Genomic DNA, 23370 nt, shown 5'->3' with positions numbered 1-23370 from the left:
TAAGGCACAATCTGAATAGCTGTGCCTAAACCATTGAGTCTTACTACCTGCCATCTTGAACACTCAGATTCATCCCTAACACTAGTTTTTATTTATTTATTTTTAATCCTCAGCCAAAGATATTTTCACCATTGCTTTTCAGAGGGTGAGAACATTGATGTGAGAGACACACATCAATAGGCTGACTCCTGCATACACCCCGACAGGCCGGGAATCAAGCCTGCAACCAAGGTACATGCTCTTGCCTGGAATCAAACCCAGGACGCTTCAGTCCAAAGGCCAGAGCTCTAACCACTGAGCGAAACCGGCTAGGGCCCTAACATTAGTTTTAATCTTCATTCACTATTAAAACTACATACTTTCCTTATTTTCAAAAATATTGTATTCCTAGACCCTAACACTTGCTTCTTCCAATACTTAAAAAAATCTCAGCAAATGCCAGTGTAGATACTTAAGCACCCTTTTATAAAAAGCAATCTGTTCTGGCCCAGTTTAATAATAACACATAAAATAGTATTTCAAAACTAATGGCCTAGAAGATACACATTTAGTATATATTTAATGGCTGCAATATTTTCAAGCACAACTTGGGCATCAACAGTATATTCAGTGCTGTACTGGGCCCTATGAGGAACACTAAAACCACTGACGAGCAGGATGGCAACGAAAAAAAGTGGTTGATTTTTAAAAGATCATTTTAGATATGTTTTAAATAAATATATATATATATATATATATATATATACATATATATCAGCAACCCTTTTCAAGGATTTCTATGACTCTCTTTCTTTTCTGTATCCATGAAGAGGTGCTAATGAAGCACAGTCAAGAAAACTGGACCTCTATTACCTGTTGTGTTCCAGAAGGAATAAAATGGAAGTTCCAAAGGTAGTAGTGTGAGCAGAATACAATCAAGTCTAACAAAATGTTACTGCCTTAGGATTTTTGCTAAATTTCTCTAGGCAGTGAAACTTTCTTAATAATTGTCAAAAAGCTTTGAACGTTATAGTATAAAAATTTTAAAGAAATTCTGACATCGACCTCCTTTTTGTCTTAATGTGTTGCTGCCTACATTCACACTGTGATGCTGTGAAAATACCATGTGTGTCTAACTCTTCTATTAGTGGCAACTCAAATCATAGGCCCCATCATGAGTGTTATCATCTCATGAAGTCAGTGCAAAAATAATAGTTGCCTGTAGAGTCAGAAAAACGTCAGTCTGTACAAAAATAAAAATCAAATCTTTATTTTTTAAAAATTTTATATTTTTCCAAGTTTTTGTTACCTCTTCTTTTAGTGCATGTTTCCTCTGTTCCAAACAGATCTCTTTAGCTCTCATCATCTGCAGAGTCTCCTTAGAAACTGCATACTGGAGTTTTTCCATCCGTTCAGCAGCTGCTGCCCAAGATGCTTTACCAAATTTCTTCTGATCAGCTCTCATTCGATCGTACACAGCTATTAATAATTTTTAAAAAGACATTAAGACATAAAACTTGATACTAAAGAATTTGAAAGGCTTAACTTTCACTAACCACATACTCAAAAGATAAACACACAAATCCTACCCCGATGATAAATTACTTATAACGGCTCTAAAATATAATACAACAGTATCTTAGATTCTAATGTAGGAGGTAATGTTTTCAATTCATAATCTCACTCTGAATCTCAATTTTTGGGTTTCTACTCATGTTGTTTGAATATCAAATGATTCTGCCATTTTAAATTTCTGCCCATCTTTTTAAATTGTATTAGAATATTTATGCAACCATAAGATCAATATAGTAGTGTGCTGTAGGAAAAAAATATCAGGAGGTTTGGCATTAGACAGCTTTGAGTTAAATTCCCAATTCTACTTACCCATAATTGACGTAACTTTTGGCAAGAAATTTAACTGTTCTTGGGCTCAATTCCCTAGAGTGAAAAAAGTAAGGAGATCTAGGACCTAGTCAGAAGGCTTTTATGATAATTAATGAGAATGATAGGTATTCGAATGTCTCTCCCACTTCACAGAGCAACATTAATCGAATATATGGTCTGTTTTGTTTTCCTCTCATGTAAAAACTACCACAGTTGTTCACATTTATATGAGGTTATATTATTTTCAAAGTACTTTTTCCATGTTATCTCTATTTATCTGCCCAGAAATCCTATAGAATAGGTAACATATGCATTATCAACACCTTCTATATATGCATAACTGAGGAGTTTCAGTAACTCAACAGCAAGGTGACACACCTACAGTCATAAAGTTAAAACTAGTACCCAAGTTGCTTAAGCCGCTAGTCTACTACCTCTACCATTTTTACCTGAACTTGTAACCACAGATATAGTCAAACATTCTACATATTCACAAATAGGATTGTCTCTTGCTCCCCACTTCAGGACCATGTCTGGGGAGTAGCTCCCAGTCCTAATTCAGCCTCAGGTGGTTACCTACCACAAGACCTAGTCAATATTTTGTCTTCCAACATCTTTAGATGGAACATATTCTTACATCTAATTGCTATTCATTTTACCTGTAATTAATTCCCAACAGCTCAGAAATAGGAAAGGTAATGAGAAATATTATTTGTGAATAACTGGAATACCCCTAAGAACAGTATTGAAACACCACTAAAACAGATTCTTCTCTCCTTCTGCTGGCAAAAATAAGACTCTTGATAAGATAACCATTTACATTATCAGGGTAACAATCCTGTAATAATACTCTATGATGACCATTATATGTAAAAAAAGCTCTGAAGGTGTTTATAAGGTTTCATGTTGAATCTATTTTTAAAAAACCTTAGTGCTCTGAACACATGTATACTTGTCAGAAACAAGCCCATTTAAGATGTTTTTAAAAGCTAAGTGGTAATATATCAGAACTGGGTTGCACCTGGCTTTGCATAAGGACATCTTACTCCTTCTAAAAAGAGGTTACCTCTGGAATTCACTTTCTGATTGCAGACATTAAGGAGAGCTATTACTCTCAACAGCATAAAGCCACACAGAAATCTTCATTCTGTTTCTCTTACGTGGGAGGAGGAAAACGTGCTCAGAAAAGAAAAGATCAAGCAAACCAAATCTCTCTCCTGGCTGGGCTCAAAGGCTTCCTGCTGGGATAAAGTCACCAGAACTTTAAAGATACAAAGAAGCCTACAGCGACTTTGATGAAGCATATGAAACCCTGGAATGATGCTCATCACCTACAAAAATGTTCTGCATAAAACTGGAGAAGCAAATTATAAAATAAGAGCAATAATCAAAATTGTATAAAACCAGAACCAATAACCTATGAACTAAACATGAGAAAACATACAGAATCATTGCAATTATGTAATAAGCCAAAAAATATTAACAGATGCAAAGTGGTGACAAAAAGCTTTTAGGATTACAGATGTAGAGTTTCTTTTCCCTCTAATATTCTATATTTTCTGTAACGGTTACATTTTTTTTAAAAATCTCAATGCAAAGACCTTTTTTGATAACAGAGAAGTGTGCATCTAGAAGGCAGTCTAAACCAAGCACATAGTTTTCATAAAAATAGTTTACTAGTAAGGAAAGACATCTTTAAACATTCAAAGGAACTATTATTTATATAATGTATTGTGTGTTCTTCTTTTACTTTTTATTTTTAAAACTACCATTCTGTTCTAGGGAGAATACCCAGAGGTGGGAATGCTGGGTCATATGGTATCTTTAATTTCATAAGAAACTGCAAAATAATTTTCCAGAGAGACTGTACAATTCTGAATTCTTACCAGCAATACAGGAAGGGCTCCTATTACGCTGTATCCTGCCTGCACTTGGTATCCTTAGTATTAAAAAAAAATTTTTTTTAATTTATTGATTTGAGAGAGAGGGAGGGAAGTGGCGGGAGGGAGAGAGAGAGAAACATCGATTTGTTGTTCCACTTATTTATGCATTCATTGGCTGATTCTTATACGTGCCCTGACCAGGGATGGGAACAGGAACCTTGGTGGCGGGAAGGGGGGTGGTGGTGGAGATGATGACACTCTAACCAACTAAGCTACCAGCCAGGGTTTGGTTAGTATTCTTTATTTTAGTAAGTCTCATCAGCATGCATTAGTATCTCACTGTGGTTTTAATTTGCATTACCCTAAGGACAAATGATGTTGAACGTCTTTTCAAGTGCTTATATTTGCCATCTTTATTCTCTGGCGAACTGTCCAAGTCCCTTTCCCATTTATTAACTGGATTGTTTATTTTCTTATCCCATCTATTCATTGAATTGTTTATTGAGTTTTAAGAGTATTTTATGTATTCTGGATACAAGTTCTTTGTTAGATGTGTTATTTGCAAATATTTTCTCTTAAATACTCTCTTGCCTTGTCATTCTCTTAATAGTACCTGGTAGAGTAGTTTTTAACTTTGATGAAATTCATTTTATCAAATTTTTTCATGGTTCATATTCATCATTACTTATATCTGTTACAGTTTTTATTTGTAGTGTCATTGCTAATAACACTCTGGATAACTCTAGGTTACAAAATTTTTCTCTTCTGTTTTCTTCTGGATGTTTTGCATTTAGGTCCATTCTGAGTTTATCTTTGTATAAGGTATGAGGCTTAGGTCTAGGTTCATTTTTCTGCATATGAATGGCCAATTGTTCCAATACCATTTGTTGTTTTCCATTGATTTGCTTTAACAAAGAGTAAATGACCAAGTACTATGAGTTTATTTCTGTATTCTCTATTTTCTTCCATTATCCCTTTCACAATACCATGCCACAGCTCTACAGTAATTTGTAAAGTCAGGTAGTGTGATTCTTCCAATGTGTTTTGTGCCCCACCCCAAAAAAACTGTTTTAAGCTATTTCAGCTCCTTTGTCCCTCCATATAAATTAGAACCAGCCTGCTTAAATCTACAACAACAACAAAACCCTCTGCTGGTATTTTGATAGGCATGTGTTATATCTATAGATCACTTTGGGATGAACTGATATAATTACTATGTTGAGTAGTCCTATCCAAGAACACAGTTATGTCTACAACACTTACCTAGGTCTATAATTTCTTTCATCAGTGTTTTGTAATTTGTCAGCATACAAATCCTGTACATTTTGTTAGATTTATACCTAAATATTTTGTTTTAGAAGGAGTTATTATAAATGTTACTGTTTTTACAATTTGGATTTCCCATTGTTCATTGCTTGTATAGATAAATATAATTCACTTCTGTGGTTGACCTTATTTCCTGTGACCTTGAGAAAGTGACTTGTTAGTTCCAACAGTTTTTAAAAAACAGATTACATACAATTTCCTACATAAACAATGTTATCATCTGTGAATGGGGAAAATTTTATTTCTTCCTTTCCAAACTATATGCCTTTTATTTCTTTTTCTTGCCTTATTACAACTAGCTAAGATTTACTATATTGGGTTGAATAGCAGTGGTGAGCATGCCTTTTTACCTATTTTAGGGGGAAACATGCAATCTTTCACCATTAACTGAGATACTGGCTTTAGGGTTTTTGTAGATGCCCTTTATTAAGTTAGAGAAATTCCTTTCTATTCCTAGTTTGCTAAGCGTTTTTTAGCACGTATGATGTTATATTTTGCCGAATGCTTTTTCAACATCTGATGTATCGATCATGCTTTTTTTTAAGACTAGGATTTCTCAACCTCAGCACTTTTGACATTATAAGCCAGAAAATTATCTGCCATTAGGTGGGCTGTCCTGTTCCACATAGAATGTTTAACACAATCTCTGACCTCTACCTGCTAGATGCTAGTATTACCCTATGTAGTTGTGACAACCAAAAATGTCTCTGGACACTGCTAAGTGTCCTTTTGTGTGGCAAAATCACCCCATTAAAAACCACTGCTTTACACCTTCAACATGGTAGATCACATTGATTGATGTGCATACTAAATCAGGAAGGATAAGCCCCGTTTGGCCATGATTGTTAATTTTTAAAAGTATTTTTTTTAGTATTTTAGAATTTGCCAATATTTTGTTGAGGACTTTTGCATCTATCTATGCAGGATGCTGGTCTGTTTTTCTTCTTCTTTTTGTGTAGTTTTGGGTTTAGGGTATTGTTAGTCCCATTTAATATAAATTGGACATGTTCCTCTTCTATTTTCTGGAAGAGATTGGGTAGAGTTGCATTACTATTCAAATGCTTGGTAAAATTTGCCAGTGAAACCATTTGGGCCCAGAGAATTCTTTTTTGAAAGGTTTTAAACTACAAATCTAATATCTTTAATAGTTATAAAAATATTCAGGTTATTTATTATCTTGTATGAACTGTGGTAGATTGTGATTTCCAGGGAATGGTTCCATTTCGCCTGTTAAATTTGTATGCGAAGAGTTGTTTGTAGTAGTTCCCGTATCATCCTTTTGATGCCTGCAAGTTCTATATTAATATTTCATCTTAATATAATATATTTTTAAATGCAAAGTATTTTCATGTGTATTTGAAATATGCATTAAATAGGAGATGAAGAATGGTAGAGTAATAGAGTGTATGTGATTTTCAAAATTCCTTAATCATATTATACTATTTTCCCAAAAACACTGAGGATGGGGAGAGACAAGTAATATGGTTTACTCAAACCTTTGCCACCTGCTTAGGCAAATATCCATATTTCAGGACCAGGAAAGATGAGACACAATAACGTTGGTAACTGAAACTATGAGTTTAAAAAGTAGCAATAAGCATCAACCTTAGATACCTTTGACAGCATCTATGCACAAAATCACTCACATCAACATTAAAACAAAAAAGTATTGCTGACTAAAATATACCTTAAGAAAATGAAAGCACTTTGTAGTCAAACACTGTTAACTATAATTCTATCTATCTGAATCTAAGAAATAAACCACATTTACTTTACTCTTCAACAAGTAAAATTCACATGTAATTATCGACAGTTTTTATCATAGCTATCAAACTGCACTTTGTATAGAAATGAAACATCTGAGTAAAGGAACAAATTCTATACCATGTTAATCACCAAAAGAGCATCAAAGATTTGAAGATTAAGAAATAAAGCTCAAAACCTATTAAAAGGAATAATGTCCTTTCATAATAACAAAAATAGAACAGAAAACACCCAGAAGGGAACTGAACAAGAAATGTGTAGAACCCAGATAAAAAAATAAACCCCAAAAGCCCTACAAAACTTTCCTGAAAAACACAGACATGAATAAATAGCAAGACATACCAACCACACAAACTTTCTCCTAATTATTGTATAACACTTGTTTATTTCATAAACAAAGCATTTACTCTTCCCCATGAAGAGTAAAACCCTCTTTTAAATTATAAAACATTGTAGTTTTGATCAGAATTACATTCATTTGCAAAGAAATAATTCCCATTTTTAAAAAAAGGGTTATAATACTATTTTAGTGAAGAATAATTTGGTATAGCCAAGATAGTCTAAAAAATGATGATGAGGGGTTAACTGATAAACCAGGCAATACATTTCGTTATAAAGTTAGTTACAGCATAAGAACAGACAATGTATTATCAATGGAAAAGAGACTCTAGAAAGAAATTCAAGTACAGTATATAAAAGGATTTTTAGTAGACCTTAACTATTTGGAGGAACATAGAAACTTATTCTAGAAAATACAACAAATTAAGTAACATAATTTAAAGATTTAAAAAGAAATCATTCTTAAAAGATGATGATTTTTACAAATACCATTTTTGTGTAACAAAAAAAGTTAAAAGAAAAATTAGGAATAGATATTTGCAACACATTTCAAAATATTAATATATAACTATAATATAAACATAATAAAAATATCAATGGATATAATATAAGGAGCTCTTGCAGATCAATACAAAAAATACCATAGAAAAACAGGCAAAAAATGTTAACTGGAAAAAAAAGAATATGCAAATACCAATTATTACAGGAAAACAAAAAAAGATCAACACTTGATAACCAAAGAAATGCAAAATTAAAAAACATGATACTATTTGTCACCTACCAAATTGTTGGTTTTAGTTTTTCATGACAATGCCAAACAATGCTAAAGAATCAAGGAAAGTACTCCCAGCACTGGCATTCTGAAGGAAACACTGCTTTAAATGAAACTCAAGGAAATATGGGTTTGCCTAAGGAATAACCTGAATGCTAACCTATTTTAACGCCAGGTAATGAGATGGACAGATATTAATATAATGAATAGCTGTGACTTTGAATTGCACATTAAGGAGCCACTGAAGGATTTCTATGGCCACCTATGGGAGTTGAAAGAAATGAACCTTCACAGACCCTGCCCTATGTGTCACTTCATTTGGCTCGTCCAGATATGTATCCCTTATAAACTCTACATATGTGCTTTCCTGAGTTCTGTGAGTCATTGTAGTCAATTACGAACCTAAAAAAAGCTAGGGAAACCCCCAAATTTGTAGCCAGTTGGTTAGAAGTACAGATGGCCTAAGGGCCGCCCTCCCCAAATTAGTGAGTAGTGTCTGAGATGAGGATAGTCTTGTTGAAGGCTGTGCCTTTAAACTGTGGGGTCTGTAACTGTGAATGATTAGTGTCAGAACTGAATTATACTATACCCATATCCCATTACTACTTTTTTTTTTTTTACAGTTGGGGTATATGTAAACACATATGCCTAGAAAAGATGAAAGGATATAACTTTGTTAATAGTGATCTTCCTTAACTGTTAGGATTATGAGTGGTCTTTATATACTTTTCAATACAGTTACTGTGAACATAAAATATTTAAACCACTCATTTTCAAAAATAAATAAGGGTAGTTTACTGGGAAACTCACCTTTTTGAGCTTTAGCTGTTATTTCAAAATATTTGACAGTAAGATCCTGAATAGAGAGCACAGCCATGTGAGCTTTCCGCTGCCAATCAGCATCTTCTTTTTGTAGACTTTCGATTCTTCGGGGACCCAGATAATCATTCTCCATGGAAATCTTCAGAGAGAGAAAAAGAAAACTTAAGAAGTTCTTTTCTTTCCTTCTTTTATTCATTTCTAAAACATTTATGAATGTTTACATATCAGGCATTGTGCTTGGTGCTAAAACAAAGAACATCTGTTTTTCCCTGCTCTAGAGTACTAGCTATTAGTTCATAACACAAGGGCATTAATAGTAATGCTGAAGATACCGACACAAAAACCTGTCCCCCTTCCTCCTTCTCTATCTTCTTCCTCATTCTTTCTCCCTCCACTTATAAATAAAAGGCATATAGCAAAATGTTGTAACTGGTTATTTTGCGGTGCTGCGATGATGAGAAATTCATTGCCTCCTTTGTGATAACTATATTTTCAGATTAAAAATAATTTGTGCCAATAAAACACTTATTTAATAACCGATAAGTAAAATAAAAACTCAGATTTTAAAACTGATATTATATAAAAACCAACACATTCACCTACTGAAGGGCTCTGGATAAAAAATAACAGAAAATTTAGCTTTGGATTATTTGTAAGAGTCATGACTAAAACAAAAGCACCAAGGAAAGTTGAAAATCAAATGATGGACAGGGACATACCAGGTGAATGCTAAAATAAAATTCACTGAAGTGACAATATTAATATAAAAGTATATAAAATCACTACACAGGTATGTTTAACATGGAAGAAGAGTGCAACCCAGCAAGAACAGCACACTCTTCTGTTTTATCATACATTGAGAAAAGACTGTTAAAAATAAAATGAGAAGTTAATACCATACTAGGAATGTGAAAAGAAAACATACAGAAAAATATTAATACACTCCTGGCACACTTTTTAAAAAGTTATCAAGTGTTATAATAAGCCACTAAAAAAATTGTAATGAGTTTCAAAAGTAGAAATCATACAGGCCATATTCTCTAAATGGTGCAATAAATAGAAATTAAAAGTCTAAAACCAAAATGAAATTTTAATCACCTGGAAATTTAATATCCAGAGGAAGGTAACATTTACTGTTAGCAACAATAAACTTGCTCCTTAAGCAAATCAAGTCTTCCAAATAGAGAAAAATATATAAAAAGAGCACTTAGTGCCCAGCACACAATGAACAATTTATTAGCAGTGTTAAGAAGGACAATGCCAAGGCTGAAGGAGGGGTCAAGAATAACTTCAAGGTTAGGGGGGAAAAATATGTATGTGGAATTGTCACTTCCTTTTTTAAGTGGAAGAATACCTTATTTCGAAAGGGAGAAGACAGAGGATTTTCTTTTTGCTTATGTTAAGTTTGACTTTGCAAAGGTCATGGCCAGAGATATAAATCTGGGTCACCTTGACACACAGAAGACATTTAAAGCCATGAGAATAAATGAGGCCATCAAAGGAAATCATGAGAAAAAGGCTCATGACTGAGCCCTAAGTTAATTTGGCACTCAAGCTGGGTGAAAAAGTACATACAGAAACCAAGACAGAAGTAGGGGGTACACCAGGAAAAGTGTGGAATCACATAAGGAGCAAGATTCAGAGGAGGAGAAATCAACCCTGTCAAACACTATTTAGGGTTCAAGTAAGATGACAACTAGTATCCATGGTCTTAACAACATAAAGATCACTGAACTTTTAGCAACAACAATTCTGGGAAATGAGCAAACTCCCTTTGCCCATTAACTCACATCACATCATCAGATCTCAGCTAAATTACTGGCTCACTTCCATACATGTTTTTAATGAGGAGAGAAATGTGGACACATGTAAAAATAAATACTCTTTTGAGAGAGATGTATGAGTGAATTGAGAAAAAATGGTGGTGCTAAAAAAAGATAATGCTTAAGAGTAGGCTCTTTGCTTTTTGTTTTATTTTAATGGCAGATCATGGAGCAGGCTGAGTGGTGAAAAGAAGTATCCAGCAGAGGAAAAAACTAAAGATGCAGGAAAAGAGACGGGGCTAACAAGAGTAGGAAGGTCCCTGAAAGATGAGAAGGGACAGGATCAGAGTACTGGTGAAGGGATTTGCTCTTGGTAAAGGGAGAGACAATTCCTCCATGGCCCAGAGAAAGGCAGCTTTGGGGTTTGCTAAAGGAAGGGCGAGGGGAACACCTGTTTGATGCTCTGCTTTCCCCTGTGAAGAAAGAGCCCAGAGAAGAACAAGACGGTGCAGGGGAGAGGAGAAGGCAAGACACAAAATAGCTGTTTTTAGATGGCAGGGTGACAAACCATTTGGAAAAACTAATTAAGTAAATATTAAAAGTGAGACAAACCAGGGTAGTGTGGGTAATGGTGAAAAAGACCCGCACTCATATACTGCCCATGGAAGTGTAAGTTGATTGAAACATTCTCTAGGAAGTATTTTATGATACCACACTTTTTAAAGGTATTTAAGACAATAATAGTAACCAAAGATGTTCACTGCAATGTTGTTTGAAATAAAGAGAACATGAATCCTAGATATCTAATAATAAGAGAAATTTATACATGATACACCCATAAAATCTAATTCTGTGCAAAAATAAATAATGTTTATGAAGTTAATAACATAGGAAAATGATTATGCTATAAGTATTAAGTGAACACAGGTCAAAATCATAGATATAATTTCAATTACATAAAAGAATGTCCCACAAAAAAGAGACAAAATATGTAAAGTGTATTATTATTGATGTCATCTTTTGGTAGTGAATTATGGTAATATTTTTCTTCCTGTTTAAAATCTGCACTTTCCAAATCTTTTCTATTATACATATCATTTATAAGCATGAACAAGAAAAATGCTTTTTATCTCTTCTTGGGTTCACAAACCATACCAACTAGACAGGCTGAAGACACATTATCCCAGAGGTTTCCTGTTTCTAGTCAAGCAAACAATGAGCTCATGTTTTCATATATGAAGCCCAGAAAGAGGCAAAATTATGAGACTTACCTCTTTTTTCCAGTGTGTCGGGAGGGAGAGGAAGTGTTGATATGATCAGAACCTAAATGTCTTCCTTATTAATTTGGAAGCAGAATTATGTAAACTCCATTTCTGGGACTAAACAGTGCCAAGCAGAGACAATTAAGCCAGTAGCAGCAGTTTGGATTCTTGATACCCAATTCCCTACTCATCTGGACTGGATTGTTTTTTAAGTCTCGGAAGATGATTACTGTATCTCCAGTTTCATACTGCAGGAGTCAAGCTTAAATGATGCTATTAGATATGGTTGATTTTTTTTTCCCCTTTTAGATTTTCCCATGGCTAATATTTGGATATCATTTCAATGATATAATTTGAATAAAGAGACTACTACTACTGTACTAGGTGCTTTAGAGGAAATATATGAGTAAGATGCATATTCTATACCCAAGAAACTTGCAATCGAATGGGGAGATAGGGAGACATATCTGTGATAAAGAAATGTCTTGAAATGAGACCTTGCTCTGCTGTGAGACCTTTGACAAATCACGTAACATCCAATTCTTCATTCAAAACGATCGTATAATACCTGCTCAGTGCCAGTATTGTAGTAGGCACCAGAGACAGCAAGATAATCAGTCTAGTGGAGTAAACAGACACCCAAATAAAGAATTATAAGAGTATAAAAAATGTCATGATAGAGTATGCCTAAGGTACCATGGGGAGCACCAGCTGTGGAGCCTGGGGTGCAAGCCTGAGCAGACTTTCCGAAGGGAATGATGAGTACGTGGAACTCTGGCCAGGTATTGGTCAGAGAGAACTTCGCTGTTTACAGGGAGGTGGGTGGAGGTGGAGGCAGGTCTAAGGGGGATAAATGGTGCTGGGGGGGAAAATAAAGAAAAAAAAAGAACTTAGCTGTTTAGGGCTGACTTACTGAGGTTCGTAACTGCAGAAGCTTTGGACGGAGAGATAGGATTTTGACAGGTACATATGGAGCATATGGGAAAAGAGAACCACCTTCCAAAGACATGCTGGAAGCAAGAATTAACCTGAGCAAAAGCCCAGCGGCACGGAAGTTTAGTGTATAAGGAACAGAAGTCCAGCCTGGCTGGAATTCAGGTAAAAGAGATAAAGGTAATAGGAGACAGGACTAGAGAAGGAGGCTGTGATCACCATGAGGAGGACTTTAAATGTCAGGCTGAGGAGTTTGTACTTAATTTGACAGGAAACAGGAAACTCTGTGGGATTCTTAGCAGTAAGCGGCGTATTTAGACTACAGCTCAGATTTAAGAGTACTAGAAGACTTGTTTGCTATAACAAAACCATCAAGGTTCATGCTTTTTGTTGTGCTAACTTCTGATTTTAAAATAAGCTAAAAAGTATAAGATTAGAATTCACAAGTATGGAATAGAAATTTAATAAACTGAACAATGCAGCCAAATTTTAAACTCTTAGCACATTATGAATAGAAGTCCTTTTCAATGACACAGTTAAACTTTGTACCCTTTAAAGAACTTGTATGTTTACTTTACCTAAGACCATAAGCTAGGTTACTAGAATTTTTCCCCTAATTTTGAATAGCTGGTATGTATGTAAATTTCTGTCTATCAGCTCCAAGTTCAACCTACTGCCTTGTGAAGCTAGGGTTCAGCTCTGCAAACCACATTGGGGCTTTGCCAATCGGAAGGGAGGGAGGAGATTTCAGTTGGAGGAGGTAAAAAAGATCTGCTGTTTCCCATGTGCATCACTTCACTGTTTGCTGTTCCTGTAAGCATCACTCCAGACTCGGGGCTGCGACCTAGCACCTGCAGTTCTTTCCTGAAGCAGCTAACAGAATCCAGTGTGCAGTTTTTCCTTTTTCCATCTTTGCAAAACCAGCTTTACTGTGTGTCCCCAGCCCCCCACTCCCAAAAGACAGACCAGTACCAGCCCACCAGTGCCCTATCCCCAGAGATCAGGGTCTATTCTCTGGTGCAGCTCAAACACACCAGCACTAGACGAGCAAAGTCCACTTCCTCAGAGACCTGTTTCACCAGCCCCAGGCCCAGCCCCAGGCCCAGGCCCAGGCCCAGGCCCACCCTCTTCACTAAAGATTTAATAATTACCACCTCTTTCCTTTGTACCCCCCAATCCTAGGAGTTGTGGGTGTTTTGGCAATAGTTAACTCTGATATCTTAGAGTTACGTGTTATGTTCTTGTCTTCTCAACTATCTGGTTAACAACTTTATACCTAGTTAACAATCCTTTATATTACAGCTCCTCTCTGAAATAACTGGTTAGATTTTCCAGTCAGACCCCAACAAAACCAACTATGGAACAGAAATTCAACAAAAGAACAAGCGATGTTCAAAATTCAAAAATCTTAACTCAGATAATTAGGATAGTAATTCTTTTTACTTGCACAATTAAACACTGTACAAAGAAGTAAGAAAACTTGTATTATGGTTTTTTGAAGAGAGAAAGTTGAAAAAAAAACAGTGGCAATTATTTGAAGATAACTTGCACTTAGTTGTTGGATTATCTTTACCTTCACTGTACATGTATATTATACAGAGCACATACTACGTTTTTTTAATACTGCTTTTAAACTGACTTCTGAAATTTAGTAGCTAATGTTGCAGCCAACTGTTTAAAAAGGTGATTGTAGTTTATTGCACCTAAGACACTAAGCTAGGATAGGGTACTGAGTTCTTTTCCTAACTTGGCAAATTTGAAGATGTACAGCATTGGTCATCTGGATCATGTGTTAAAAACAGTGACACCTCTGTTTTCAATTTCAGAGCTAGAAAGAAAACAGTGCCTGTTTTTAACATGGAAAAAAGTATGTGTCAGTTTAGGTAGCTAGGACATTGAGACTAGTTTATAAATACAAATTTCTTGGCATGGAATTACTTATTATAAAGTACATCACTTGCTTGGATACTGGGTTTTATATGAGAAACTTAAGTGTCATTCCTGACTATTGTTGGGAGATTGAAAAAGAAAAATAACAACTCCAATTCTTAGGTGAAACAAATTCCAAGAGAAATTTGTGAATATACTGATGGAGCAATACCCATAAATGCAAATTTTCCTGCCCAGGAGTCACCTGAAGGTGACCGTTAACAGAATGACATGATTAGCGTCAGCAGCATCTATTCATAAATGTTTATATTCAAAGCAAATCTTAGATGTAATATGCTCAAGCAAGAGTGTAAAATAATGCATTTTTAAAAGGTGAGAGAACTTTAAAGGCAAGGAAACCAAAGTAAAAAATAGCTCAGGTAAGAGATAGCGGTGACACTATATAGTTCACAGTGTGCATACTATAGAATAGTGGTCCAATGGTGTAAAAATGCACCCTACACAAAAGCACCCAACAAAGGGGGCAGAGTGGAGACTGAAATCCAGCCCATGCTTAGCCAAGCCATGTGTGCTGTTGCACACATGGGGGGGGGGCTTTTCTAATCTGTCAGCTGGGATAGGGGGTGGATAGGTATTTTTTTCTATTTCACAAAGACACCTATAGATTTGCTTGGTCCTGGAGGAGGAAAGGGGTGGAGGAAAAGAGTACATTCAAAATTTAACTAGGAGATAAGTGTAAAATGTGGTGACTGGCTACAAAGGGGAAGGAAGACATAAGGAAGCCTTCTAGTTTCTAGCTTATTTACTTACGGCAAGTATTAAAAATAAGTTGGACAGTGTGTTTGAAGTGCTTATAGTTGATCCAAGACGACGATCAGCAGGCCAACTCACTAACTAACCCAGACTCATTAAGATACTGGGTTTAAAATCTAGAGAAGACCATCTAGTTTAAATCTCATTTTGTGGAAGAGAAAACTGAGACCCAGAGATGATATAACTTTTGAGTTAAGTGTGCTTCATCCCTCAGCTGTTTCAAATTTTATCAGATTGTGTTTCTCAAACTACAGTGTGTATTATAATCACCTAAAAGGTTTATTAAAACAAAGATTGCTGAGCCCCTTTCCTAGAGGTTTAGTAGAGGAGATCTGAGGTAAGGCCCAAGAATCTGTATTTCTATCAAGGTTCCAGATGTTACTGACGCTGCTACCAAGGGGTCACATTTTTGAGAACATATTAGACTTAAGAGTCTAGGAGCTACTAAAGGTTTGTGTATCTCAGAAAGATTCCCAGGCCTAAAGTAATGCTGGGTAGGAAGGAGCTGCTTAATGCTTACAGATGAGACAGAGGGTTAGTGAAAAACTTTTACTAATTTCCACTTATGTAAGTATAATAATTAAGACTATTTTAAAATACATTTATATAAAATATATAGTAAGTCTATTAACATTAATGGTAACATCATAGAATATTAAATATAAAAACAGATAAATACATTATATATTTGGGACACCAAATTAACTTCTTTCCTAGCATAATTTAATATTTAGGTGATTGAAACCACTGGAAATTAAGTTCTTTTTAAAGAGACTAAAGGATAAAGGTCACCTTTTGGCTCTCTAAGCAGCAACATGGCGGTGGGCAAGAACAAGGGCCTTAAGAAAGGTAGCAAAAAGGGGGCCAAGAGGAAAGTGGCTGATCTAGTTTCTAAACAAGATTGGTATAATGTAAAAACACCAGCTATGTACAATATAAGAAATACTGGAAAAACACTAGTCACAAGAACTCAAGGAACCAAAATTGCATCTGAAGGTCTCAAGGGTCGTGTTTTTGAAGTAAGCCTAGTAATCTGTAGAATGGTGAAGCTGCATTTAGAAAATTCAACCTAATTAGACAAAAACTGCCTAATTTTCATGGCTTGGATCTTACTCATAACAAAATGTGTTCCATGGTAAAAAAAAAAATATGGCAGGCCATGATTAAAGCTCATGTTGATATCAAGACTACAGATGGTTATTTGCTACATCTATTCTGTTGGTTTTACTAAAAAACGCAACAATCAGATTCAGAACATCAACAGGCCTGCCAAATCCAGAAGATGATGGAAACCTTGACCCAAGAGGTACAAACAAATGACTTGAAAAAAGTGGTCAATAAACTGATTTCACGTAGCACTGGAGAAGACAAAGAAAAGGCTTGCCAATCTATTACCCACTCCATGATGTCTTTGTTAGAAAAGTCAAAATGCTAAAGAAGCCCAAGTTTGAATTAGGAAAACTCATGGAGGTTTACAGTGAAGGTAGCAGTTCTGGAAAAGCGGCTGGGGATGAGACAGGTGCTCAAGCTGAATGAACCAATGGATATAAACCCCACAGTCGAATAATCTGTTTAAAATCCAGACATTTAATGGTGACTATATAAAGAACTTACACAACTCAATACCAGGAAGACACACAATCCAATTTAAAAATGGGCAAAGGACCCGAATAGACACTTCTTCAAAGAGGACATGCAGATGGCCAATAGACATGAAAAAATGCTCAACATCACTAATCATCAGAGAAATGCAAATTAAACCACAATGAGATATCACCTCACACCTGCAAGAATGGCTCCCATGAACAAATCAACAACAAATGCTGGCGAGGATGTTGGGAAAAGGGAACTGATGGGAATGCAGACTGGTGCAGCCACTGTGGAGAACAGTATGGCGTTTCCTCAAAAATTAAAATGGAACTGCTGTTTGACCCAGCGATTCCACTTCTGGGTATATATCCTAAGAATTCCAAAACACCAATTAGACCTCTATGTTCATAGCAGCATTATTTACAATAGCCAAGATCTGGAAACAGCCCAAATGCCCACCAGTATATGAGTGGATAAAAAAGATGTGGTACATTTACACAATGGAACACTACTCGGCTATAAAAAAGAAGAGTCTCTTACCTTTTGCCACAGCAAGAATGGACCTGGAGATTATTATGCTAAGCGATATAAGCCAGTCAGAGAAAGACAATAATACCATATGATCTCACTTATATACGGAATCTAATGAACAAAATAAACTGATGAACAGGATACAGAGGCATGGACACACAGAACCAACTGAAAGCTGTCAGGGGAGAGGAGAGGGGGACACTGGATGAAAGGTGAAGGAATTAGCCAAAGAATATATATGCACAGCCCATAGGCACAGACAACAGTGTGGTGGTGACTGATGGCCAGGGGCGGGGGAGAAGGGGCACCTGGGTAAGATGGGCAAAGGGGGTGGAGGTAATAGTATCAATGATTAAAAAAAAAGTTAAAAAGAAAAGAATGAAGGTCAAACTCTATAGCATCCTAGCCCCCTGACCACCTTTCCTTTCATTTCCTACAAAATACCTTAGACCTGAGGCATTCCAAACAATTCACAGCCTGAGGTGTAACTAAAAAAGCAGGCTTTGCAGTCAACAGATGTGTTTCAATCCCAGCTATGCCACTTACTGGCATCTACCCATGGTGCTAAATTAGTATGTTGATTCAGTAATTTGTTTCGATAATTTATTGTGACTAAAAGCACAAGTACTATGCCCGTTTACTATATACCATTCTTGTTTTCATATACCCCTATCTAGAATAATCTCAATTCCAATTTCCAATACAGAGACAGGTAACCATTTCCTACTGAATTGCTCTTGACAATCCCTCTTCTCCCATATATCATTAGGCAGTGTTGATCATCCCATTTTGTAACTTTTTAAAAAAATGTTTTTGATTTTAGAGAGGGAGAAGGGAGAGAAGAAACATTGATCAGCTGTCTCCTGCACACCCCCTAATGGGGATTGAGCTCACAACCAGGCATGTGCCTTGACTGGGAATTGAACCCATAACCTCTTGGAGCATAGGAAAACGCTAAATTCACTGAACCATACCAGCCGGGCTGGATCCGATATTTAATATTATGTTAATGAATACTGCATCTACATTCATGAGGGATGTTAATCTGTAATTATCTTTTTTCTGTAAATGTCATTTGGTTTTGGTATCAGGATAATTAATGCTAATCTCGAAAAATAAATTAGAAAGTATTCCCTACTTTGTTTTCTGAAAGAGTTTGTGTAGAATTAGTACTATTTCTTACTTCAATGTTTGATAAATCCTCTAATGATGTCATCTGGAATTGGAGTTTTCTTTGAGGAAAGGCTTTAAGTTATAAAGTCAACTTTGTTAATATGGGACTATCAAAATTTTTCCATTTCTCCTTGAATCCATTTTGATAGTTTGTATTTTTCAAAGAAGGTTTCTCTTTCATTTAAGTTGTAGAACTTACTGGCACAAGTTTGTTTATATTCTCGTTAGCCATTTAAAATCTGTAGAATCTGTAGTGATAGCTATACTTTCAGTACATATTGATATGTAGGTCTCTTTTAAAAAAATCAATTTAGCTAGGTTTATAAAATATATAACAGTACCATTTAAGACACTTGTCTGACACACTGTATGAGCTCACAAACTAAATCTAATACTTCTATTTAAAACTTTACAAGGGTAGCCCAGCCAGCGTGGCTCAGCAGTTGAGCATCAACTATGATCCAGGAGATCAACGTTCGAGTCTCGGTCAGGGCACATGCCCAGGTTGCAGGCTCCACCCCCAGTGAAGGGTGTGCAGGAGACAGTCGATCAATGACTCTCTCTCATCACTGATGTTTCTCTCTCCTTCCTTCTCTATTCCTCTCTCTGAAATCAATAAAGATATTAAAAAAAAATTTTTAAAAACACACAAAACTTTATAAGGGTAAAGAATAAAAAAGAGTAGTCACAGTTGATTGAGCATTTAGGAACAATATATATAAACAGTAATACAGTAAAATACCATATTTACCTTTTAAAAAGTCACGAATTTAAAAATTTTGTAACCTATTCCTCCTTACCTATATTCTGCTTCTCAGGAAAAAAGGAGCAATGTGTGATGCTAGTCGGTGACACAGCACGAGAAGGTCAATCAATTTGCTAATGTTAATACACATCTTGATATAATATGAAAGTAAAATGCAGAGAGATTCTGATATGGGGCCTTCATGTCATTCAGCTCATTCCTGCCTTCCAGTCAAGTTCTCAAATGACAAAAATCTTTATTTCGTTTAAAAATTTGGAGGATGTTCTAGTGTCTTATTTACAAGTTACCATTTTAACCAAAATACCAAGTTTATGATAAATTGATTGACAGCCCAGTGTTTCAGAAGTATTAATAAAGGAGAGTGTGAGAGTGTCAACTGTGTGACGAAGTCTGTGCTGCTCTATATCCTGATTCACTAGCAAAGGGAAAAAAGTACACAGACATGCTTCACCTTATCATAATTTCTCAAATATACTACTCATCCTTGCTCTCAAGCATAAAGTTCCCAAATAATTGCTAATTTATCTTTTTGAAAAGAATTTTGTATTTATTTATTTTAGAGAAAGAGGGAGAGAAAGTGGGAAGGGGGGAGAGGGAGAGAGACAGACAGACAGACATAGACATCAATTTGGTGTTCCACTTATTTATGCCTTTATTGATGACTTCTTCTATATGCCCTGAATGGGGATTGAACCTGCAATCTTGATGTATTGAGACAAAGCTCTAACCAACTAAGCTACCTGGTCAGGGCCTAAGTAAAGATGCATGCCTGAGAGGGAAGTAAGGCGTGGTGCTCCAGAGAGAGCCCACTGCTAATTTCTCAAATATATATTTTTTAGATGATTTGTTTCCATTTAACCCATTATGCAAAAACACCATTTTCACGTCCTATCAGCAACATTTCCATGTGAATTAAACAGAGTAACAGTTATTTGAGATTAATCCTTAAACACTTGCCTCAAAAAATGTAATATATACTTTACACATGAAAATTAAATATCATGAATTTTAAAGCTCTACCATTAAATCCTTGTAACTTTCAAAACATGGTCTTCCCAAAACAAATGTTCCAAAACTTCTGATAAAGAAGTCTAGGACTACATGGTACCCAAAACGTTAAAAGGGAGATAGGAGAGAGAGAAGTACAGGAGAGGGGGAGGGGATCTCTCACTGTATTTACAATTGTACTTTCCAGGCTGTTCTTCCTGGCTACTCAGAATTGTCTTTTGGGATGCTTTAAAATGATGTGTTCAGGCTGTAGATAACCCAAACCTACCAAACTAGAATCTTTGGGGGGCAAAGAACCAGATACATACAGTTTAAAAAGCTCCTCTAGTAATTAAAATGCATGGCCAGCCAGGTTGAGAACTATGAAACAGGCAGGCTACTATTTAGGTTAAGAAAACCTACCTTGATCTGCTGTCTCCGTAGCATGGCAAGTTCTCTCATGTCTCGAAACGGCTGCAGTAAGTACTGATAGAGCTCAGTTGTGGCTTCTGCAAGGCTGCTGTAGGCTTCGTCTTCCATCTGATACAAGTCCAGGAGCTCCACCATGCTCTCTGTATTCTTGTGCTTATCCAAGAGCTGTGGAGCAAGAAAGTTTTACCACAAAGAAATCCGAGTAACAGCCTATAAATACTTGCTGTTTGCTCCCTATCAAGAGGACCTGGGAGCCCTGAAACACAGAAGCAAGAGGAAACGAAAAGCAGATTGCTTTTCATCACTCATATCTATGCCTCAGGTGTCTTATCATTCAAGATCGCCTCCTGAGTTATCCTCTTCAAGCTGCTTTCACTGTATAATTCCTGTTCTCTGTATTTTCTAGGACTCCATACTATTTATTTGCCTAGTTAACTCTTTAAAAGTATTTTCCATGATCTTGTACCTTTCTCCATATTGATTTTTAAAAATTTTTATTACTAATCTGCAAAGTATCTATCAACTCTTGCTAATATTATTTTACTAATTTCCCCAAATCTTCTTGCCACTCCTTTCCTCCTCCCAATTTGGAACTCAATTTAACTTTCTTCCAACTCATGCCTACTGCTTCCTTCAAAATCTAGGTTAAAATAAATAAATAAAACCTAAACTCTAAAATGAGCTTAAGACTGACTATAACAGATGTGTATAACTCTTACTTTGCATTCCTTGCTACTCACATATGTATCTATGCATGTATGTGTATTTATATATATATATTCTTTCACTCATTCCTCAACAAATATGGACTGAGCATCTAACACGTTAGGCAGTGGGCTAGGAGCTGGGCATACAAAATCATGGTCCCTCTCCTCATGGAGTTTACGGTATAGCTCCATTTAAAAACATTACAAACAGTAATAAATGTTTTGAAGACTATTTTATGTTTTAAAGTATAAAAGTGACACAATGAAACAAAGGGCCCCATAAAAAAAACAGGAGGTGGAGAGATGATGTTACATAAACTGCAACCTACTTTAGAGAATCGGTAGAGAGAAAAGACTCTCTAAGGAAGCTTAAGCTGAAATTTAAAGGATGTCTAAAAGAACATGTAGCAAAAAAATATTTTACATATTTATTCTTAGTGTCCATTTACTTGGTGACAGTGTCATCTCCCAGGCACACAAAATTCTGCTGTTCTTTCTCATACCAAAGCTTTCACTACTATCTTCCTTCCCCAACTTCTTGCTTTAGTTATCACATTTTGTTAAACACATTATGCTGAATTTATATTTTGAATTCATTTCCCCCCCAAGGTTCTTGGACTAAAGTGAAGAAGCACCTGGGACATTTAGTATTCTGCCTCCTGTATCAGTAATAATCATAGTAAATCAGATAATCTACATTAAAGTGCTTTTATAACAAAACTACCTCATAAATATTAGTTATTATTCTACTGTTTCAAGGCTATAATTCCAACTTTCATGGCTAATTCGGAGAATTTCCACTTCTAGCATCTTCTGAGTAGTACCTATTAGGCAAACTAACTCTCTGACAATAACTGTAAAACCTGGGCAAAATATTATAAAACAGCTACCTGAGCCCTGGCCGGTGTTGCTCAATGGTTAGAGTGTTGGCCCACACACTGAAGGGTCGCAGGCTTGATTCCCAGTCAAGAGCTTTGAACCTGGGTTGCAGGTTCAATCCCCAGGCCTGGTAGGGTGGGGCACATGCAGGAGGCAACCAATAAATGTTTCTCTCTCCCCCTCTCTCCCCTACTCCCTTCCTTTCCACTTCTCTAAAATAAAAAATAAAAATCAATGGAAAAAATATACTCAGGTGAGAACAAAAACAAAACAACAGCAACTTTTAAAAAACACCCAACTACCTGAAGGCACTGGAGGGTGGCCAAAAGTAAGTAAAACTTGGAGCAGGCATCAATACTTCGAAGAAAGGAAAGCCATAAATGAGTTTTAATTTAAGGCTTCTAGCCTAGGGGCAGGCCCCAGTGGCTGCCAAAGGAAGAAAGGAACAGTGTGGCTAAACACAGATAGAAACCTATAGTCTTGGTGGCATGAAGAGTCAGAGAACAGAGTTCAGAACAGTCATGGCAGCTACAAAGTAAGGGGAAAATACTGAAACGGACAAAGCCAAAGGAGGAAATCCCAAATATGTATATAAGTAAATTAAAACCTCAGGTTGATTACTGAAACTAGAATGCAGAGGACAGACTCTAAGCACTGCAACTAAGCATAAAAACTTAGTATTTTAGCTGCTGCCTTCTGCAAGGAAGACAGAGTTTGCAGTTTTGAACTAATTACATTAACTGTGCTAAAACAAAATTGTATAAATCAACATTGGAGGAATCTAACGCCACCCAGAGGCTCTACAAGGTGTCACTTACAATGTCTAGAAAACAATCCACATGAGCATACCTACAGAGGAATGGGAAAACCAAACT

At 36.0% G+C, this 23370-nt stretch overlaps 1 protein-coding gene and 1 pseudogene across 1 annotated transcript in view; one reads left to right on the top strand and one right to left on the bottom strand.

The window, feature by feature from the left end:
- JMY (junction mediating and regulatory protein, p53 cofactor) overlaps positions 1 to 23370 on the bottom strand; it is a 66887-nt gene that overhangs the window by 23301 nt on the left and 20216 nt on the right. Inside the window, exons 2-4 of the mRNA XM_087815431.1 lie at positions 20901 to 21074; positions 8758 to 8908; positions 1289 to 1458 (exon numbers count right to left, since the gene is read on the bottom strand). Coding sequence (XP_087671557.1) covers positions 1289 to 1458; positions 8758 to 8908; positions 20901 to 21074 — 495 coding nt within the window. The remainder of the gene's footprint in view (positions 1 to 1288; positions 1459 to 8757; positions 8909 to 20900; positions 21075 to 23370) is intronic.
- On the top strand, positions 16246 to 17035 carry LOC107535043 (small ribosomal subunit protein eS1 pseudogene; annotated as a pseudogene).

Source organism: Miniopterus natalensis, chromosome 3, assembly GCF_054644295.1.
Source record: "Miniopterus natalensis isolate mMinNat1 chromosome 3, mMinNat1.hap1, whole genome shotgun sequence".
NCBI classification, from domain to species: Eukaryota; Metazoa; Chordata; class Mammalia; order Chiroptera; family Miniopteridae; genus Miniopterus; species Miniopterus natalensis.
This window is presented reverse-complemented; position numbering and strand designations above follow the sequence as displayed.